This window comes from Sus scrofa, chromosome 9 (genome assembly GCF_054392235.1).
Source record: "Sus scrofa isolate SSC_HxYL_T2T_F1_AM1 chromosome 9, Sscrofa_HxYL_maternal_Yorkshire_Landrace_v2.0, whole genome shotgun sequence".
NCBI lineage: Eukaryota > Metazoa > Chordata > Mammalia > Artiodactyla > Suidae > Sus > Sus scrofa.
The window spans coordinates 48,065,452-48,083,233 of record NC_139391.1 but is presented as its reverse complement, the minus strand read 5'-3'; the positions used below and the strand labels follow the sequence as shown (position 1 = coordinate 48,083,233).

General features: G+C 48.9%; 1 protein-coding gene across 8 annotated transcripts in view; it reads right to left on the bottom strand.

The window, feature by feature from the left end:
• The window catches only part of GRIK4 (glutamate ionotropic receptor kainate type subunit 4), a 459,028-nt gene that overhangs the window by 148,418 nt on the left and 292,828 nt on the right, over nucleotides 1-17,782 (bottom strand). For all 8 annotated transcript variants that reach the window (XM_084976373.1, XM_021062991.2, XM_021062992.2 and 5 more), the window contains 2 exons: nucleotides 11,322-11,500; nucleotides 6,368-6,421 (listed from right to left, as the gene is read on the bottom strand). In XM_084976373.1, coding sequence (XP_084832499.1) covers nucleotides 6,368-6,421; nucleotides 11,322-11,500 — 233 coding nt within the window. The remainder of the gene's footprint in view (nucleotides 1-6,367; nucleotides 6,422-11,321; nucleotides 11,501-17,782) is intronic.

Here is a 17,782-nt window from a genome sequence, read left to right as displayed (position 1 = left end):
TTAAAAAGGAAGGAAATCCCTGAAACATAGACGACCCCTGAAGACATTATGCTAGCTGAAATAAGCCAGACACAAAAGGACAAATATTATAATTCCACTTATATGGAGTTCTTAGACTAGGCAAATTCATAGAGACAGAAAGCTGAATGGTGGTTGCCAGGGGCTGGGAGGGGGAGGGAGGGGGGAGTTATTGTTTAATGGATATAAAGTTTCTGTTCGGGAGGATGAGAAAAGTTCTCAAGATGGATGGTGGTGTCGGCTGCACAACAATGTGAATATACTTATTGCTACTGAACGGTACACTTTAAATGGTAAATTTTATGTATATTTACCACTAAAAAAGGAGTTGGAAAAAAAGAAAGACATTCTGATACATGCTATAACATGGATAAACCTAGAAAGCATTATGTTAAGTGAAACAAGCCAGATAGAAAAGGACAAATACTATCTGATTTCACTAATAGGAAATATCCAGGATAGACAAATTCCTAGAGACGAAAGCTGATTAGAGGTTACCAAGGCCGGGGGCAGGGGGTCAATGGGGAGTTATTGCTTAATCAACAGTTTCTGTTTTGAGTAATGAAAGTTTTCCCAAATTGATAGTGATGATGATTGTACAACACTGTGACTGTAATTAATGTCACTTAACCATAAACTTAAAAGGGCATTTTTCTTTTTGGGGTTGGTTTTTTTTTTTTTTTTTTGCCTCTTTTTTTTAGGGCTGCACCTGCAGCACATAGAAGTTCACAGGCTAGAGGTCAAATTGGAGCTATAGGTGCCAGCCTACACTACAGCCACAGCAATGCAGGATCTGAGCCGTGTCTGTGACCTACACCACAGCTCATGGCAACGCTGGATCCTTAACCCACTGAGCGAGGCCAGGGATAGAATCTGCATCCTCATGGATACTATTTGGGTTCGTTAACTGCTGAGCTACAACGGGAACTCCAAAATGGCATTTCTTAGGTTACGAATATTTAGTCACAATAAAAACAGCCAAAAAACAAAGAAAGCAACACATCTGGATAAAGACAGGAACTAGTCCTCAAGGTCACTGATGCATCTTTTGTGCATGTCTTTTGTGACTTTGCAGAATAATTTTCTCCTTGGCCTTGTTTTGTCCCTTACCAGGTCCATCTCACTTTGGCTTGGACTTTCAACTCTTTACCTTGGCAGACCATCAGGACCTGCTTCGTGCTGGTTCCTCTCCAGACTCCCAACCAAGAGCACACCCTGCTTCTCAATTTACCGTGACAGCTATCAAGACCAGACCCCGGGACCTGACCCTCTGGCTGGGTTCCCACCTTAGCCAGGTGCCTTCAGGTGGCCCAGTCCCACCTGCTGATCCGAGGTTGGCTCCCCTGATGGGACTAAGTCCTGACCCATTAGGACCAGAAGCAGGGCCAAGAAGCTGTTTCACGGATCAAACCTCTGACACGAGTGCAAACTATCTCATATCCCACTTCAGAACAGATATAAAAATAAAAGACCTGGCTATCCATTCACTGTTTGCACTGCCTGTGTGCCTTCAACAGCTGCCAACTTCGTGTCCATAACGACTTCTTCTGCTCTGGAGTGGGTCTGTCCCCGGTCCTGGGTCTCCTCCGTCTGGTTGAAGTGAGATGGACCCACTGTCGGACCTCACTGAGCCTGGGCTTCCACTGGGCCCCCAGATCAACTCCTCTGGGGCCTGTCCAGCTCCCCTCACCTCTGCCTGCAGAAGCTACAGGACCCTTCCAGCCAGCCTCAGTGCCCCGGGTTCAGCCTCTGCTTACATCTGTCACCCCCATCACCCAAAGCTTAGGGCTGGCACACTCACTCTCTGCTGGCTGGATCCTGACAGGGAAAGAAACTGTGTTTCTACAAGGGTGAATGAATTGATGGATGACAAGTTTGATTCATGGATATTTTTGTCCCAAGTCTTGTGACAGGTAAGCAATGGACGGAGTTCAGAGCCACCAAGCTAGTCCATTGATTACAGATGCCCTGAATCAGCCTTCTTAACACCTGGATGGGATGGAGGCATGGGGACCTGACCAATTACTCAGTAACCACTGACACCAGCAGACCCTACAATGGCCAGGCACAGCAACTGCACTATCCAGTCCTCGTCATTCTCTGCAAAGTAATAACACGGCATTTTAGGAGTCACTTTTATAGGCTGTTAGAGGCTGGACAGCAAAGTAAGTAGTTCCTGTTCCCTTTACCACATGGGAAGCATACAGGACTTAAAATAATACCTTCCCTTTACTGAATGTATACTGTGGGCCGGTGTCTAGATAGGTATTCTCTCCTAAGGCAGGGATTATTGGCATCCACTAGCAGATGAGGTCGCTGAGGCTCAGAGAGGTTAAGCATCTTGCACAGGATCACACAGCTGGAAACTTGGTCAAATCTGAATTCTTAGTCATGTCTACTAAATGCCAAGGCCTGCACCTCTCCAGCTCACTGCGGTGGCTCTCGAAAAGTTCATATGAGTGCCCACTGCATCACTGAAGCAGAATTTAGAGCAATGGGACACAATGGGGGTCCTTGAGGAATTTGGAGAAGAAATAAATATGAATTAAAGTCCAGGCGGCATGTGTGTTTGGGGGGGAGACTGGAGAAGCAAAGAGCATCTCTTAGGACCATCTGTACAAAGCCCCTCCTACTCCGGCCCAAGACTCCAGCAGTAACTGGGCAGAAAGAATGGACTTCAAATAGTCTCTTTACTCCTAATAAAGGTTTGTCCCTTCCAGAGAGCCAAGGCCCTAATGAGGAGCTTCCAGAATATTCTCTCATTGACTGATTTTTACAATGGCTCTGCTTCCATTTTCTGGGTTATTATTGTCATCATCATTCATGCAGTTAGTTTTCTGATCTCCTCTTGCAAACTTATAAACTGTGTGAATTCTGTTAATTCCAGATTCAAAGAACTCTCCGACTGAGGCCCGCTCCCAAAGCGCGTCTCGTTCTGTGCCCAGCCTAGGACAAAAGCTCTTTGAAAGCTGAAGGTATCATAGTGTTATTAAAAAAAAAAAATACAGTGCCTTAGAAACATAGGGCTTTGCAATTATAATGCATTTTTCTTTATCGTCACAACAATCCTGTAGGATTGTATTGTCCCCATTTTACAAATGAGAAAACTAGGGCTCAGAGAGTCCATGTGACTCCTGCCAAGTCACACAGTGAGTGTGAGGCAGATGGGGACTTGAGCCAGGTCCCCTGCCTTCATAGGCCAGTGCTTTTGTCGCAAGATTAATCATCACAATCATTCTTGCCAATTTTGAGAAGAGGGAGTGGTGGGAGGCAGGATGGGTGAGGCGTTCTTAAAAATCTCCAAGCCAAACAACCTCACCTTATTTCTCATTGCCGTCCTGCCCTGGGAATGCATCTTCCAAATGACTAGGCTCCTTTCATCTTCACCCCGACCCCGTGACTCCTTGCTGCCCTCTTCTTCCCCCTCTGCTGCCCTGGCTGCCTAAGGTAGGGGGCGTCCCTGGAAGGCTGGCGCAAGTCAGACGGCCCCTGGCCTGCCTTTCCCCTCTCCTCCCCTTCACTTTTCAGGTTTCCAAAATAGAACACATTTGGAGTTTAATCTCTCTTTCCTCTTCTGCCAACTTGCCCAGGCTCCCCTAGACAGCTCCCTACTTTAAGCAAATGCTTGTGCATTGCTCTGGGGATAGTCTAATCCTTTGCTTCCCTTTTGCATGTGAATGCTCTGATTTACAGCAGCAGCAGTAGGTAGGAAAAAAATAAATAAGCACACAAAGAAGTCCCCTCTGCTTTACATGATGAGGAGTAGCGACTGGGAGGGGGTGTGAAGGGGGCTGAGGTGCCAGCACCTCAGAGTGCTGGCAATGTTCTATTTCCGGATCTGGGTGCTGCTTGCACAGGTGTGCTCATTTGGAGAATGTTTGCTAAGCTGTGCACCTATGATTTGTGTGGCCTCCTAGATGGATGCTAGACCTCAATGAAAACTTCCCAACAGTGGAACAGGCAGGTTTGTGGTGGGGGCAAACTAGGCAACTGTGAAATGACTCTCTGGCAGGTCTGTCGTCGGGGGCACCCTACACCAGAAAAGAAACTGCTGTGGATTCTACAAGGGGGCTTTCAACTCTGAGAGCAAAGGCCTGGAGGGGGCTTTAGCATGAACAATTCCACAGCAGCCCCACAGCTGGAAAAGAACAGGGACCCCGAAATCCCAGCTTGTCTCCCTGGGGGGCCCTCTCCTCACCCTGGAAGGGCATTTCAGGAGACCTGGTCCTACATCCACGATAGGACATTGCACAAGTCCCTAGGTTGCTCCACCGCCTGTGATGGCCAAGAAAGTCTCAACTTCTAGGTCACCTTGTCCATTTTAAGATTCAAGAGTCAAGTCTGGGAGATTGAATTTTGTTCCCTAAACATATCAAGGATCCTGCTGTTCTCTGATACCCGCCTTCCATTTTTTATTCTTTTTTTTGGCTGCACCCATGACAAATGGAAGAGCCACAACTATGGCACCGCCAGATTGTTAACCCACACTTCTGGGCCAGGTATTGAACCCTTGCTGCCACATAGAAAACTCTGGGTCCTTAACCTGGTGTACCACAGTGGGAACTCCCTGCCTCCCATTTTTTAAGTAGGTTACTTTCACGGGTGGCTGTAAATAGATAAATGAATATGAATTAAATGCCATGCCCATTCCTGGAGGAGTCCATATGTCTGAAGTGACTCACTGTTTCCGGAAAGACCACGTATTTTCAAATCTTGAGGTATGTGAATATGCTGTTCCTTATTCTTGAGTGCTCTTCCCTGCTCTGGCTAGAAGAAAGCCCACCTGTGTTTCAGGGTGTAGCTTAAAGACCTTTTCTGTGTAGCATTTCCTGCTGGCCCCAGATGGAGTAAGTGGCCCCCACTCTGGGGTCTAAAGCATTTTGTGTAGAATTTGCCACTTTGCAGTACAATAGGTACCTTGCTGTGGTTTTTTTTCCTGGCAGGCTGGGTTTCTCATTCTCATTTCAATCCTTAATGCCCAGCCTGGTGGCTATTAGTTACATCTGGATGAAGGGGCCACTTAAATAATTTGGATATCTCATGAGTTTATACGATAAATAAACACACAGAATAATTAACCCCCTTCTCTGAACGACTTTTACAATAGCTCTATCTGTAATCACCAAAACCTGGAAACAACAGTCTACATAGGTGGATGGTTAAGCACGCTGTACATCCTTACCCAAAAGATGACTCGGCACTAATAAGGAGCAAACTGAGTCGGGCAACAACTGGGATGGATCTCGGGGGCAAATAGCTGAGTGAAAAAAGCTAACCTCAAAGGTCATTTACTTATGATTCCATTTATATAAAATCAGGAAATTACAGAACTAGAGAACAGATTAGCAGCTGGTAGAGTTTAGGGATGATGGGAGGAAGGGAAGTGGGCGTGATGATAGAACGGCAGCTTGAGGGGGAACTTTGTCATAAATGAAATAGTCTTGTATCCTGATTGCAGTGGGAGTTACACACATCCACACACGTCTTGACAGATTTGATATTTTGATATCCTGGTCCTGATCCTGCATTGTAATAACGGAAGACATAATACTGGAGAAAACGGTACCTCTCTGTATTATTTTTGCGACGTCCTTGAATCTTGAACTATTCCAAAATAAAAAGATATATATGTGCCAACCTGGTCTCTGAGGTTCTCTCTCCTCTCGATACTTCACAGCGTTTCCCATTTCTTAATGCTTTACCATTTCAAAATACTTACACGCAGATTAAATTACATCATTTCCAAATGGCAGCAATCCACGACATAGCGCTGTCCTTATGCCCGTTTCACAGGTAAGGAAACCAAGGCTCCGTGCTTGTTGAAGGACATGTAGTTGGTATGTGGCAAAGCGAGTGCTTCAACCTGACTCAAGGAAATGTCTACAGATCTGTTTTCTCAGCTGCAAAATAAGGGGATTTGGCAAAAATGGCCTCTGGAGGTGCATCCAGTTACAACACCACTGTACAGAGGACATGCATAGTTTTGTGCTCTAGCTTTCTGACTTCTGAGCCAGACAGCAAAGGGGTCTGGCAATGTAGAGACTGGACTGCAGGCCAGTAACTAGACCTAGAGGGGACACTCACCCACCCGAGGGCTCAGGGCTGTGTAGCTGGTAGCATCTGAATGGAAGCATTAGACTCCCCCAAATCCCCATCCTCTCAAGGCTAAGAAATCGTTGCGATGAGAATCCCAGAGGCTCTTGGCTTTCCATGGTTCTCAGATGCTGGCTTCTGCTCCTCTGCGCATTTCCCCTACTCCCCATCTCCTGGGCTTCATTCCGTCACATCCCACTGACCCTAATTAATGATATTCTCTATGCCAAGGAGGTGAGCTGTGAAAATGTCTTACCAGATTAGTGAAGATGTATGTGTAGTAGGCTGACACCATCCCTAGTTCCGCTGCCTGCAAAGGGAAGAGAAGGAGATCAGAAAGGAACATAAAAACCCATTGGAAGTGAAGGAGCAGTGACGGCTGCAAGTGTCTGCCCTTGGCCTGGCCCTGCCCACCAGGCAGGGCAGAACATCTTGATCGGTTCTTACACTGCCCTCCACCTGGGAGGATGGAGCAGAGGAACCCTGGCCTCCAGAGTAGGGTTTCTCCACCTCCACCCCCGCCGCCCCGGCAGTGACACTCCGAGTAGCTGATGTGCTCATGTACAGCACATTCCCATGGATACGACTGGGTATTATGGAAACCAGAGCGAACTTAAGGGAGATGAAACAAATAATCAAACAGACTATAATAATTATCTCCACAACCACTAACAATAACCACAGCTAACTCCCACCCACTGTTTAGTATGCGCCAAGGACTAGAAAGCATTTTACTTGGGTTAACTTGATGGGGTTGGCACCATTATGCCCCCGCCACCCCCTATCTGACAGCCAAGGAAACTGAAGCACCATAGGCGGTGCAACTTGTCCAAGATGGCACGGCTTGTAAACACCAAAGACAGAAGTTTGGCCAGGCAGCCTAACTTCTGTGCTTTTAACTGAACTATACTCCCCCTGGAGGGCTGTGAGATGATGCCTCTTTCAGAGACATAGACAGGAGAGTGTGGGTTGTAGGCAATTCCCAAATTAACTCCGCCCCCGTCAGAAAGAGAGTGAGTGAGACTCATGAGCGTATTCCTGAATCTGCTGTCATGCTGGAAACAAGTGAATCCTTTGCAAACATTGGTCCTTGATTAGTAGTAAGGAGCAAATAGCTTGTGACATGCCTCACCCTTGGCCACCGTGGTGCACCGGCGGCTCTCAGCCCACAGTTGAGAGCTGCCACTTCAGAAGGGCCTCCTCTGTCTGATCTTGGAAGCCATCGCAGATACCCCTAACCAAACTTCCTTGTCGGTACCCCTGGCATGGAGTGTGACAGGTATTCTAGAAGCGGACAAGGAGATCAAGGAAGTAATGAGCTCATCTCTCCCCAGAGCCTTCATTCCTTCTGACAACTGGTTAGATCTTCATCCCAGAGCCTGCAGCCCTGGGCTACTTGGAGACCGGTTTTGTCGTGACTATTGAGGTGCAGGGGGCGGAAAACAAGGCCAGGGATGATTACACTTGCCCCTTACATAGTGCTTCTCTCCCAAGGAACCCCAATAACTTGGCGAGCATTCTCTTTCCTTTTTTTTTTTTTTGTCTTTCTTCCTTTTAGGGCCACACTCATGGCATATGGAGGTCCCCAAGCTAGAGGTCAAGTCGGAGCTGTTGCCACCACCAGCCTACACCAGAGCCACAGCAATGTCAGATCTGAGCCACATCTGTGACCTACACCACAGCTCAAGGCAACACTGGATCCTTAACCCACTGAGCAAAGCCAGGGATCGAACTTGCAACCTCATGGTTCCTAGTTGGATTGGTTTCTGCTGCGCCACAACAGGAACTCCGAGTGTTCTTATAAAGACCCCACAGGCTCCCTGAAGGACAGGCCAGGGTAATTATATCACTGCCATTCCAGTGGGAAACTGAAGTGACTGGGGCAAGATTACACGGGGGTCATGATGGAGCTTAAGACCCCTGCCTCCCCCCACGTGAGGCTCCCCCTTCCTCCAGCTGAGCTGGATTTTGCCTTCTCCACTTCCGAGAGGATGCTGTGCTGTCTCACCCACCTCCCTCTCTCTCCCGACTCCATCCAACAGCAGCGCTGCTGCCTCTCATCACTGCCCAGGCCCTGACCCCTGACCAGAGCCCCCTGGTTCCAGGGCTGGATTGGAGTGGGGGGGGCACTGTCAGATGGTTAAAACCCGTTTTGCCAAATCTTCTGTCCTAACAATAAAAGACAAGAGATCCTTGGTTTTTAAGACCTCAATTCTGGGTAAACACAAAGTCTGTTGCCGGAACAGCCACTCAATAAAGTAGGGGATTACTCTGAAAATCCTCCTGAAATCAAGAGACAGCAAAGTGCTGCCAAGCTCTGGGGCCAGGCTCACGAGGGCACATCGGCTCCCGAAGCTTCGTGCACCCTCTGATCACACTGCTACCCACACTGAGTCCATCCTCCCTTGGCCCTCAAGGCTGGGTTGTAACCCCATGAAAGAGGGGCTGGAGCCCCAGGCAAGCATGCAGAATGAGTCTAGGACTGATCCAGGGCTGGCCTGAAATTCAACTGGGAACAAAGGGGACAGGGCGGGGTGGTGGGGGGCGGGGGGCGGGGGGGCTTCCCAGAAGCCTTGCTGGATATTGACGGGTTTGGTTCCAAGATCACAAGGGCTGAAGCCCAAAGCTAGCCTTAGGAAAGCCTGCCACTGGCCACCGAACAGAACCATTTGCTAATAATGATCATTACAAGGGAATTTCCTTCAAATGCACAGCCATAAAAAAAAATTAAAAGCGTTTTTAATGAAAATACCCAGTATCCGCAAGGGTGCTGTAAGACACCTATATGCTGCTGGTGGGAGTGTAAATTGTGACGGCCTTTCTGAAAGGCAATCTGGCAAATCACATCAAAATCCTTAAATGCGTGCATACCTTTAACTCCGTAATTCCATTCCTATAAATTTATGCTCAGAAAATATTCATGAATGTGCATAAAGATTTATGTACAAAGATGTGCATCCCAGCATTATTTATGATAGCAAAGATGGAAAACAACTTGTATCTCCAACAATAAAGAGATGGCTAAATAAATTACGGTGCAGCCATATGATAGGAAATGATGCAGCCATTAAAATATTTGTGGAAAAATATGTAATGACATGAGAAAAATCCATGGCATGTAATTAAGTGGGGGAAAAAAAACAGGTTTCAGAAGTATGTGTGCAGTATGATAATGATTTTGGAAAAGGAAAAAAAATGTGTCTGTAAAGGCAGAAAGGCTAGACATCAAAATTTAATAGTGGTTATCTCTGGGTGATGGCATCACGAAGGATTTTTGTTCTCTTCTATGCGCTTTTCTGTACTTTCTGAAATTTCAACAACAAACCAGACACATTTTTTAAAAAGGGAGGGAGTTTCCCATTGCAGTCAGCAGTAAGGAACCTGACTAGTATCCATGAGGATGCAGGTTCGATCCCTGGCCTCTATCAGTGGGTTAAGGATCCAGCATTGCCGTGGGTCAAAGATGCGGCTTGGATTCTGCATTGCTGTGGCTGAGGTGGAGGCCGGCAGCTGCAGCTCTGATTCGATCCCTAGCCTGGGAACCTCCATATGCTGCGGGTGTGACCCTAAAAAAAAAGAGGAAGAAGGGAGCCCAACTGTCTACTCTGGGAGCTGTGAAACATTCCTGGGCAAGGGCTGACCCTAAAAGGCTTCCACCGGGGCTCTCCAGGCAGGAACCGGCTACTGCAGGGGGAACATGCATTCTGACCTGGGCAGGGTTGGGGGGGGCCGACATCCAGCTTGCTCCCCACTCCCCGCCTTCCTGAGGACCCCTCAACCTATATCTCTCGGACCCTGAAACTTGGAGGAGCTTTTCCATCCTTGATGACTTCACTGATCAGAGCTCCACACAGAAGAGAAGAAAGAAAAAGAAAGAAAAATTCTGTGTTTGCCTGAGTCTGAGAGTTGGGTGTACGCACACAGGCGGATGTAGGTTTAGAGCTGTGGAAAATTACTATAGCAACAGGCTGAAGGGACGGTCCTCGGGACTCAGAGAACCCATTCAAATCTTTTATTAATTCTGAGACAAACCTAGCTGGGGGAGGGGGGTGCTTAGGAGATAGTGAGGGAGGGAGAGGAAGAATCATCTGGGCTTCTTGAGGCTCAGCAGAGGTTAATGAGGAAGCTCACCCCCCCTGTGGAAAACGGCAGGTTGCGCTTAAATGTGCAATTAAAACAGCATTAGAAGAGGCCGATGTGCCTGGAGAGGCTGGGGGAGCTGCCCGAGCCAAGGAGGAGCCTGGAAGCAGGGTCCCCTCTATCTGGGCTTGCTCGCTTAGCTGAGCCACCAGCCCAGGAACCGGCGCCAGTGACTCCAAGGATGCCCAGCTGTTTGCAGCTGTTTGTCCAGTGTCGATCCCCAGGCACCTGACACCTGACACCTAACTCTCTCTCTCTCTCTCTCTCCCTCTCTCTCTCCTTCTCTCCCTCTCTCTCTCTCTCTCTCTCTCTCTCTCTTTCTCTCTCTCTCTCTCTCGGATCGGCCTCCGTGTCCCAGATTCTCTGCGTGTATGTTGATTCAGGCACTGGCACCCTGCCCCTCCGTGTCCCTGGGGAGTAAGAAAAACATGTTGATTTGCTGTTAAGAGAACGGAAGCAGGCTCAGCTCGGCTTCTCTCTGGGCCAGGCCTTGGACAAGCTGCTCATGGCAGAGTCTCAGTTTCTTTGTCCACCGAGGCTAGATACCATGCCCACCTCTCGTGGTCAGTGAGAGGATTACATTGAGAAATTACATGCAGCACTTTGTAAACTGTAGTACACGTGTCAGGATCACACACAGGGCGGATACTCAGTAATACGCAAGGAGGTGACTGCCCTGGTTGTCAACATATGGAGATACTTGGACACCGTTTGGCAAACAGCCTCTGCCCCCAGCCCCCAAGGAGCCCACCTCACGACCCGAGCCCCTCTTAGGATCCCCTGGACCACAGAGCTCCTGGCAGGTCTAGGTTTGGCCAGTGTCTCAGCGGGTGGCTGGCCTGTCACACTGGGAGTGAAATGTTTTATGACATTGCTGTCATCCTGCTTTCTCCTTTTAGCTTTCAGGAGCCGGCCACTGAAACCGAAGCACAGTGTCATCAGGTTCAGAGGCCCCGGCAAGGGTTCCTTCAGCCGCGGCCCAGGAGGACCCAAGGCCAGGAGGGAGCGGAGCGGCAATTCAGAGGGAGGCGGCTCGGTGCCCACCAGCCCCCGCCCGGCCCGGCGCCCACCTTCAGGAGGATGGTGTGGGACATGGAGGCATTCGCGTGGATGATGATGGTGGCTGTCTTGTCGTCCCGGATCTCCTTCAGGAGTGGGGTGGGGTCCCTGGTGTCATCCAGCATCCGGACGGAGAGTGTGTCCTTGGAGATAAGGAATTGCCGGAGCAGCTTCTCCAGGTTTAAAAGGCCTGGGTGGGGAGAGAGCATGAAGCCCCTGAGGGTCCACGGTGCCACCTCAGGAGGCAGGAGCAGAAGCAGGGCAGGTGGGAGGCAGGGTCCTGGGCCCCCGCCAAGCCCCCCCATTCTAACCTGGGTCAGTTTCTTAACCTCTAGGGGTTCCATCTCTCCCGCCTCAAAGGAAAAGAATGCTCCTCAGCGCCCAGGGCCTCCCCCCATCAACCCCCCCAGGAACGCTCTTCTAAAGCAGACACTGTGGCTCCCTTGAGTGGAGAATTCCCACTCCTCCCCCCAGCCCTGGAGGCACTGCCGCCCAGCACCCAAGACCCAGATTCAGAATCTTTCCCTATGTGTCTTGCCCTAACTTGGCCCCTTGCTCACTGTGTGACCTTCTCATGTAGCCAAACTCTTTTTTTTTTTTTTTTGTCTTTTTGCCTTTTCTAGGGCCGCTCCCACGGCATATGGGGTGGGGCCTACGCCAGAGCCACGGCAATGCTGGATCCAAGTTGCGTCTGCAACCTACACCACAGCTCATGGCAACACTGGATCTTTAACCCACTGAGCAAGACCAGGGATTGAACCTGCAACCTCATGGATCCTAGTCAGATTCGTTAACCAGTGAGCCACAATGGGAACTCCTCATGTAGCCAAACTCTTGACCTCAGTTTCTTCATCTGAGAAATGAGACCGCAGGTGGACCTTAGCGAGATTGTGGGTTTGGTTCCAGACCCCCTCCATAAAGCGAATCACACGGGTTTCTTGTTTTCCAGGACATACTTAATAGACTACAGTATTTGTTTTCACCATCCTGTAGTCTATTAAGCTGGCAATAACATTATGCCTAAAAACTCAGTATATATACCTTAATTTTTAAAATATTTTATTGCGAAAAAATGCTAAGCATTAACTGAGCCCTCAGCGAGTCATAATCTTTGTGCAATACCAACATCAAAGATCACCAGTCACATCATAATTTCGCATATAATTTCATTACAATGATAACAAAAAAGTTTGAAATACAGCGAGAATTACCAAAATGTAACAGAGACACGAAGTGAACAATTGCTGTTGGAAAAAACGGCACCGATAGACTTGCTCAATGCAGGTGGGGCTGCCACAAACCTTCAGTTGATAAAAAAACACAGTATCTGCGAAGTGCAATAAAACGACGTCTGCCTGTAACATCAGTAGCCAGAGCCCAGAGCTGTGGCAAGAATTAAATGAGGTGACATGTCAAGTGCTTCGGCCGGAGCCTCGCACATGGTGAACACTCATAAATGTGACATCTAGCTTGAGGAGCCTTCATTTCCTTGCGGAGGTCGGGGAGTTGTTCCTTCAAGGTCACAAGGGCCAGAAAACAGGTCCAGCAAAACCCTTTGAACTGAGTACAGTGGCTGCATTAAGACTAGGCTTTATTACGACTATGAAAGAACAGGCTTTGAACTGCACTCCAGCAGGCAATCATGTGGGCCCAGAGCAAAGGAGAAAACTGGGAGTGTGAGCTAAGGACTCTCACCCTCCCTCTGCTATTAGCTGTCTAGGGGCAGCAGTGGGAGGAGGGTTCCAGAAGAATACCACCAAGATGCAAGGATCTTAATCCTGCTTTGTCTTCAGGCCAGGAGGAGGGTGTGTGGGTGGACGGGTGTCTCCTGGGAAAACAGTGTCTCAATTCCAATGGGAAGAGACCAATAGGCACTTGCTCCCAGCAGCCAAGGACAAGAGTAACATGTACTGGAGTCCTGTTGCAGCTTAGCAGTAACGAAACCGGCTAGCATCCAAGAGGATGTGGATTCAATCCCTGGCCTCACTCGGTGAGTTAAGAATCCAACATCACTGTGAGCTGCGTTGTAGGTCGCAAGATGCAGCTCAGATCTGGCGTTGCTGTGGCTGTGGCTGTGGCTTAGGCTGGCGGCTAAGCTCTGATTCAACCCCTAGCCTGGGAACCTCCATATGCTGCAGGTGTGGCCCTAAAAAGCCAAAAAAAGAAAAGAAAAGAAAGAAAAACAAACATTGACTGAATTCTTATTGTGTTCTAGGTAACGGGCTAAGCCTTTCACATGGCTCATCTCTCTTAGGTCCTCACAGTGAATCCTATAAAGAATCTAATCCTAGAGTTTCCGTCATGGCACAGTGTGAAAGGAATCTGACTAGGAGCCATGAAGTTGCAGGTACGATCCCTGGCCTCACTCAGTGGGTTAAGGATCTGGCATTGCCATGAGCTGTGGTGTAGGTCACAGATGTGACTTGGATCTGGCGTTGCTGTGGCTGTAGCGTAGGCCGGCAGCAACAGCTCCGATTAGACCCCTAGCCTGGGAACCTCCATATATTGTAGGTACGACCCTAAAAAGCAAAAATAAATAAATAAGTAAATAAATAAATAAATAGGCAGTGGGCTATGTTAGGAGGTAGTGAGTTCCCCATTGCTGGAGGTAGTCAAGGAAAGACTGAAACCCCACTTGAGGATGGCTTTTAGAGCAAATTAAACCAGTGGTTGGGAAGTTGAACTATAAGAGTGTCGATGTCTCTTCAGCCCAGAGATCTTTTAATTCTATGAATCAGAAAAGGATCCTTATTTATTTATTTATTTATTTAAATTCTAGGCAGTGGAAGGCATCTATAGAAGAGGGAGAGTGGTTCAGAAACATTAAGACTATTAGGAGTTTTTCAGTGCCATTTGGCCTTTTCCGATCATCGTTCTCCTCACCTCTGTTGATGGAACTAAGGGATTTATCAAAGGCAACTGCCACCAAAGGGGTTAAAAGCCGCTCTCTTCCCAGCTTCCCCTCTACCTCCACCTGACCTTCCTCCATGGAACCCCTGGCCCAGAAGTGGGTCTGCTTGCAAGTCCAAGGCTGAGTGGGACCTGGGGAAGCTATTAGTCCCACTCAGGATGCAATGGTATAGATGGAGGTGAAACCTAACAGGCCGCCTGGGAAGAAGAAGGGAGGCCGGCTTCTGGGACGGGGAGGCAGGGACTGGGCAGGGCACGAGGCTGCACAGGCTTAGGAAGGCACAGCCAGGGTGGACAGGGCCCCAGGATGAGGACACAAACCCCTAAGGGATGGGCCTGCAGGGGTCACAGAGGACCCTTGTATCAAAAAAAGAATAAACACTGATTTCAACAGGCATCCCCACTTCTCCACTGGCTGATTCCCTGGGCTGCAGGCTTTGGTTTTGGAAAATGCTAATATTGTCAGCCAGGGCAGCACTTTTAAATCTTATGGGAGGCAGCTGATGTAGCACTGACCTCAGAGGACGGTAGTGAGCATTTAGTGAGATAAGGCGAGTTCACCACTGAGCACAATACCTGGCGTCTCTATTCCCCTCCCCCTGCCAAGCACAAGGGTGGGTGGTTTTCACCTCCTATTTTTTCCAGGGAGCAGATTCTAAGTGAGAGGGAGGGATGAGCATTTGATGTATGGCCAGGGGCAAGGGCACAGAACAAGTTCAAATGTTTGAACGAGGTACATATTCCACCTGCTTCTTGGTTTTGTCCCATCCCATGTCTGGGTTTGGCCCCAAGAAAAGGCAGAAAGGGCCAGCCCAGAGGGGCCAGAAGAGGAGACTGGGAGGGGATGGGGGAGTGGGCTGAGACTTCTACTCACAGAGGACCTGCTGCATCATCGAGGCTGCCCCCTGTCTGCCGGCAAGGATGGGCATGTCAAGAACCTGGCTCTACGCTGCCCTCTCCCACCCCCTCTATTTCAGGGCCTTTGTTTGTTTGTTTGTTTGTTTACCTTTTTAGGGCTGCAGACATGGCATACGGAAGTTCCCAGGCTAGGGGTCTAATTGGAGCTACAGCCACAGCCTACGCCACAGCCACAGCAATACCAGATCCAAGCTGCGTCTGTGACCTACACCACAGCTCATGGCAACGCTGGATTCTTAACCCACTGAGAGAGGCCAGGGATCGAACCAGTACCCTCATGAATCCTAGCTGGGTTCATTAACAGCTGAGTCATGAAGTGAACTTCCAAGGGTGTTTATTTATTTATTTGTTATAGGGCCCAGCAGGCATCCCTCCCCCGAAAGTTCCCTGCACTCCCTTTCTTTTCTTTTTTCTTTTTCTTTTCATGGCTGCACCTGTGGCATATATGGAAGTTCCTGGGTTGCAGACTGAATCTGAGCCAGCTGCAGCAATACCAGATACTTTAACCCACTGTGCCAGGCTGGGGATCAAATCTGTACCTCCCCAGCAATCAGAGCTGCTGCAGCCAGATTCTTAACCCCCTGAACCGCAGGGGGAACTCTGTCCACACTCCTTTACTTACTGTTCATTTAACCCCATGAGTGCCCAGGAAGCAGGTAGTATCATTATTCCTGGGGGAGAACAAATCGCTGAGGCAGGACCGTCTCAGGGACAGATCACAGAACTAGAGGACCTGGGACAGGCCAAGGTTCAAACCCAGGTTTCTGATTCCACATTCTGGCCTGATTCACCACCTAAGCAGCCTAGGAAAGCCTCGGTCTGCCCATAACATAGAAAACTGGCCCCTTACTTCTGTCTCTTCCACAGTGTTCAGAAAAGCAAGGAGAGGAGGTAACAAGAACCATGTGACCTTGAAAATGGACTTAATCTCTCTTACCTCCACGCACATAATGAGAATATTTATAGAGCCCATCTTATATAGTTACTGTGAGGTTGAAATGAAATCATCTCCAACCCTGAGCAGAGTGTTTGGTACACAGTAAGTGCTTCATAAATGGTTAATCTGTATCACCATGAGCAAAAGACGTCCCCCAGCGCCTCCTGGGGACAGCACAGGAAAGGCCTACTATTGCCCTGTTACTCATAGGGGGCGCTGGGTATCATTGCTAACAGCCCCCCCCCCCCCATCCTCCACCCTCTAATGCAGAACCAGGGTTGCACAATAAAGTAACAGTACTTAAATGTGTATATGTTTTGGGCCCAGATACCTTCTACCCAATTACCCTGAGAGGCATTATTATCTTCACTTTAAACAGGACGGAACTAAAGCTCAGAGAGGGAGAGTGACCTACTTAACATCACACAGCTCATGAGCAGTGGGGCACCTTGGTTTGACCGCAAAGATGGTTCATCAGCCATCAGCCTTTCTTTTCAGCTGCACTTTCTCCTGGGAGACCAGAGTCTGCTCCTCACCAAAAACCTAGACCGAGTTTAAGGAACACAGGGATATTTTAAGGACAGAGTGGATCCCCTGTTACTCTGCTCAGTCCTGGCCTGGCTTTATTCAAAAGGAATCCAAGGAGGGAAAGAGAGGAAAAGTCCTGTGTACCGCGGTCCCCTAGGCATAGACGCCTCATCCTATTTTATCCCCTCAACCATCCTGGGAGGAAGGAATCATCACCCCATTTTATAGATGAGCAATCCCCTAAATCACTTTGCCAAGGTCACAAGGGTGGTACATATGTACAGAAAGTGTAGCGGCACAGGCCCTGTAGCTACAAAAAGGACATTAAAATACTTAGAAACACCAGAGCAAGCATGGGGGGAAAAAGATGATTTGAGCTACGTGCAAAGATACGTGCAAGCTATGGCGTAGGTTGCAGATGCAGCTCCAATCAGGTGTTGCCCTGGCTGTGCCATAGGCCGGCCACTGAAGCTCTAACTTGACCCCTAGCCTGGGAACTTCCATATGCGGCAGGTGCGGCTGTAATAAAAAAAAAAAAAAAAAAAAAAGAGGGAGAGGGAGAACTCTGTGGCAGGGCTGGGTGATCGCACCAAAGGGGCCTGGGGGACCAGAGTGGAAAGCCCCAAACTTCCTTGGACGTCCCCTAGCGGCAACTCGCCCAGGCTCCTTGGGGATGACCAGGACAGGCACGCCAGGGCTCCTTCCCACCTCTCTACCCCCGCCTCACCAGAACCACGCACTTGCAGATGTTCTGATATTTTTTTCCCATTAAAGAAAAATAATGCAATCCACAATACAACTCTACTTGGTCCAAAACCTGCTTATTAAAAATCTACTTTGGGGAAAAAGGAGAGTAAGTGGTATGACTCCCCAGGGAATGATCTCTGTTCTGTCTAATTTTGATGGCTGGAAAAGAGAATTAGGTTCTCCTTTCTAATTCCACTTGCGGTGTCTCTCGGCCCTGCGTGACTAAGGAAGACGGAAGTGTCACCTCCTGAGTTCTGAGCTGCCGTTTCCTTCAGTCCCTCATTTCTTCAACCTTTAATTAGATTTTTAATCCTCTTTGCCCTTGAACTTCTCCTGCTCTGCCCCACCCTTCTTCCTCCCTGGTGGGTGGGGCCAGAGTCACTCGGCGGCCTCAATAGATGAGTGCTCCAAGCAGGGGCTACCCTGTGTGGT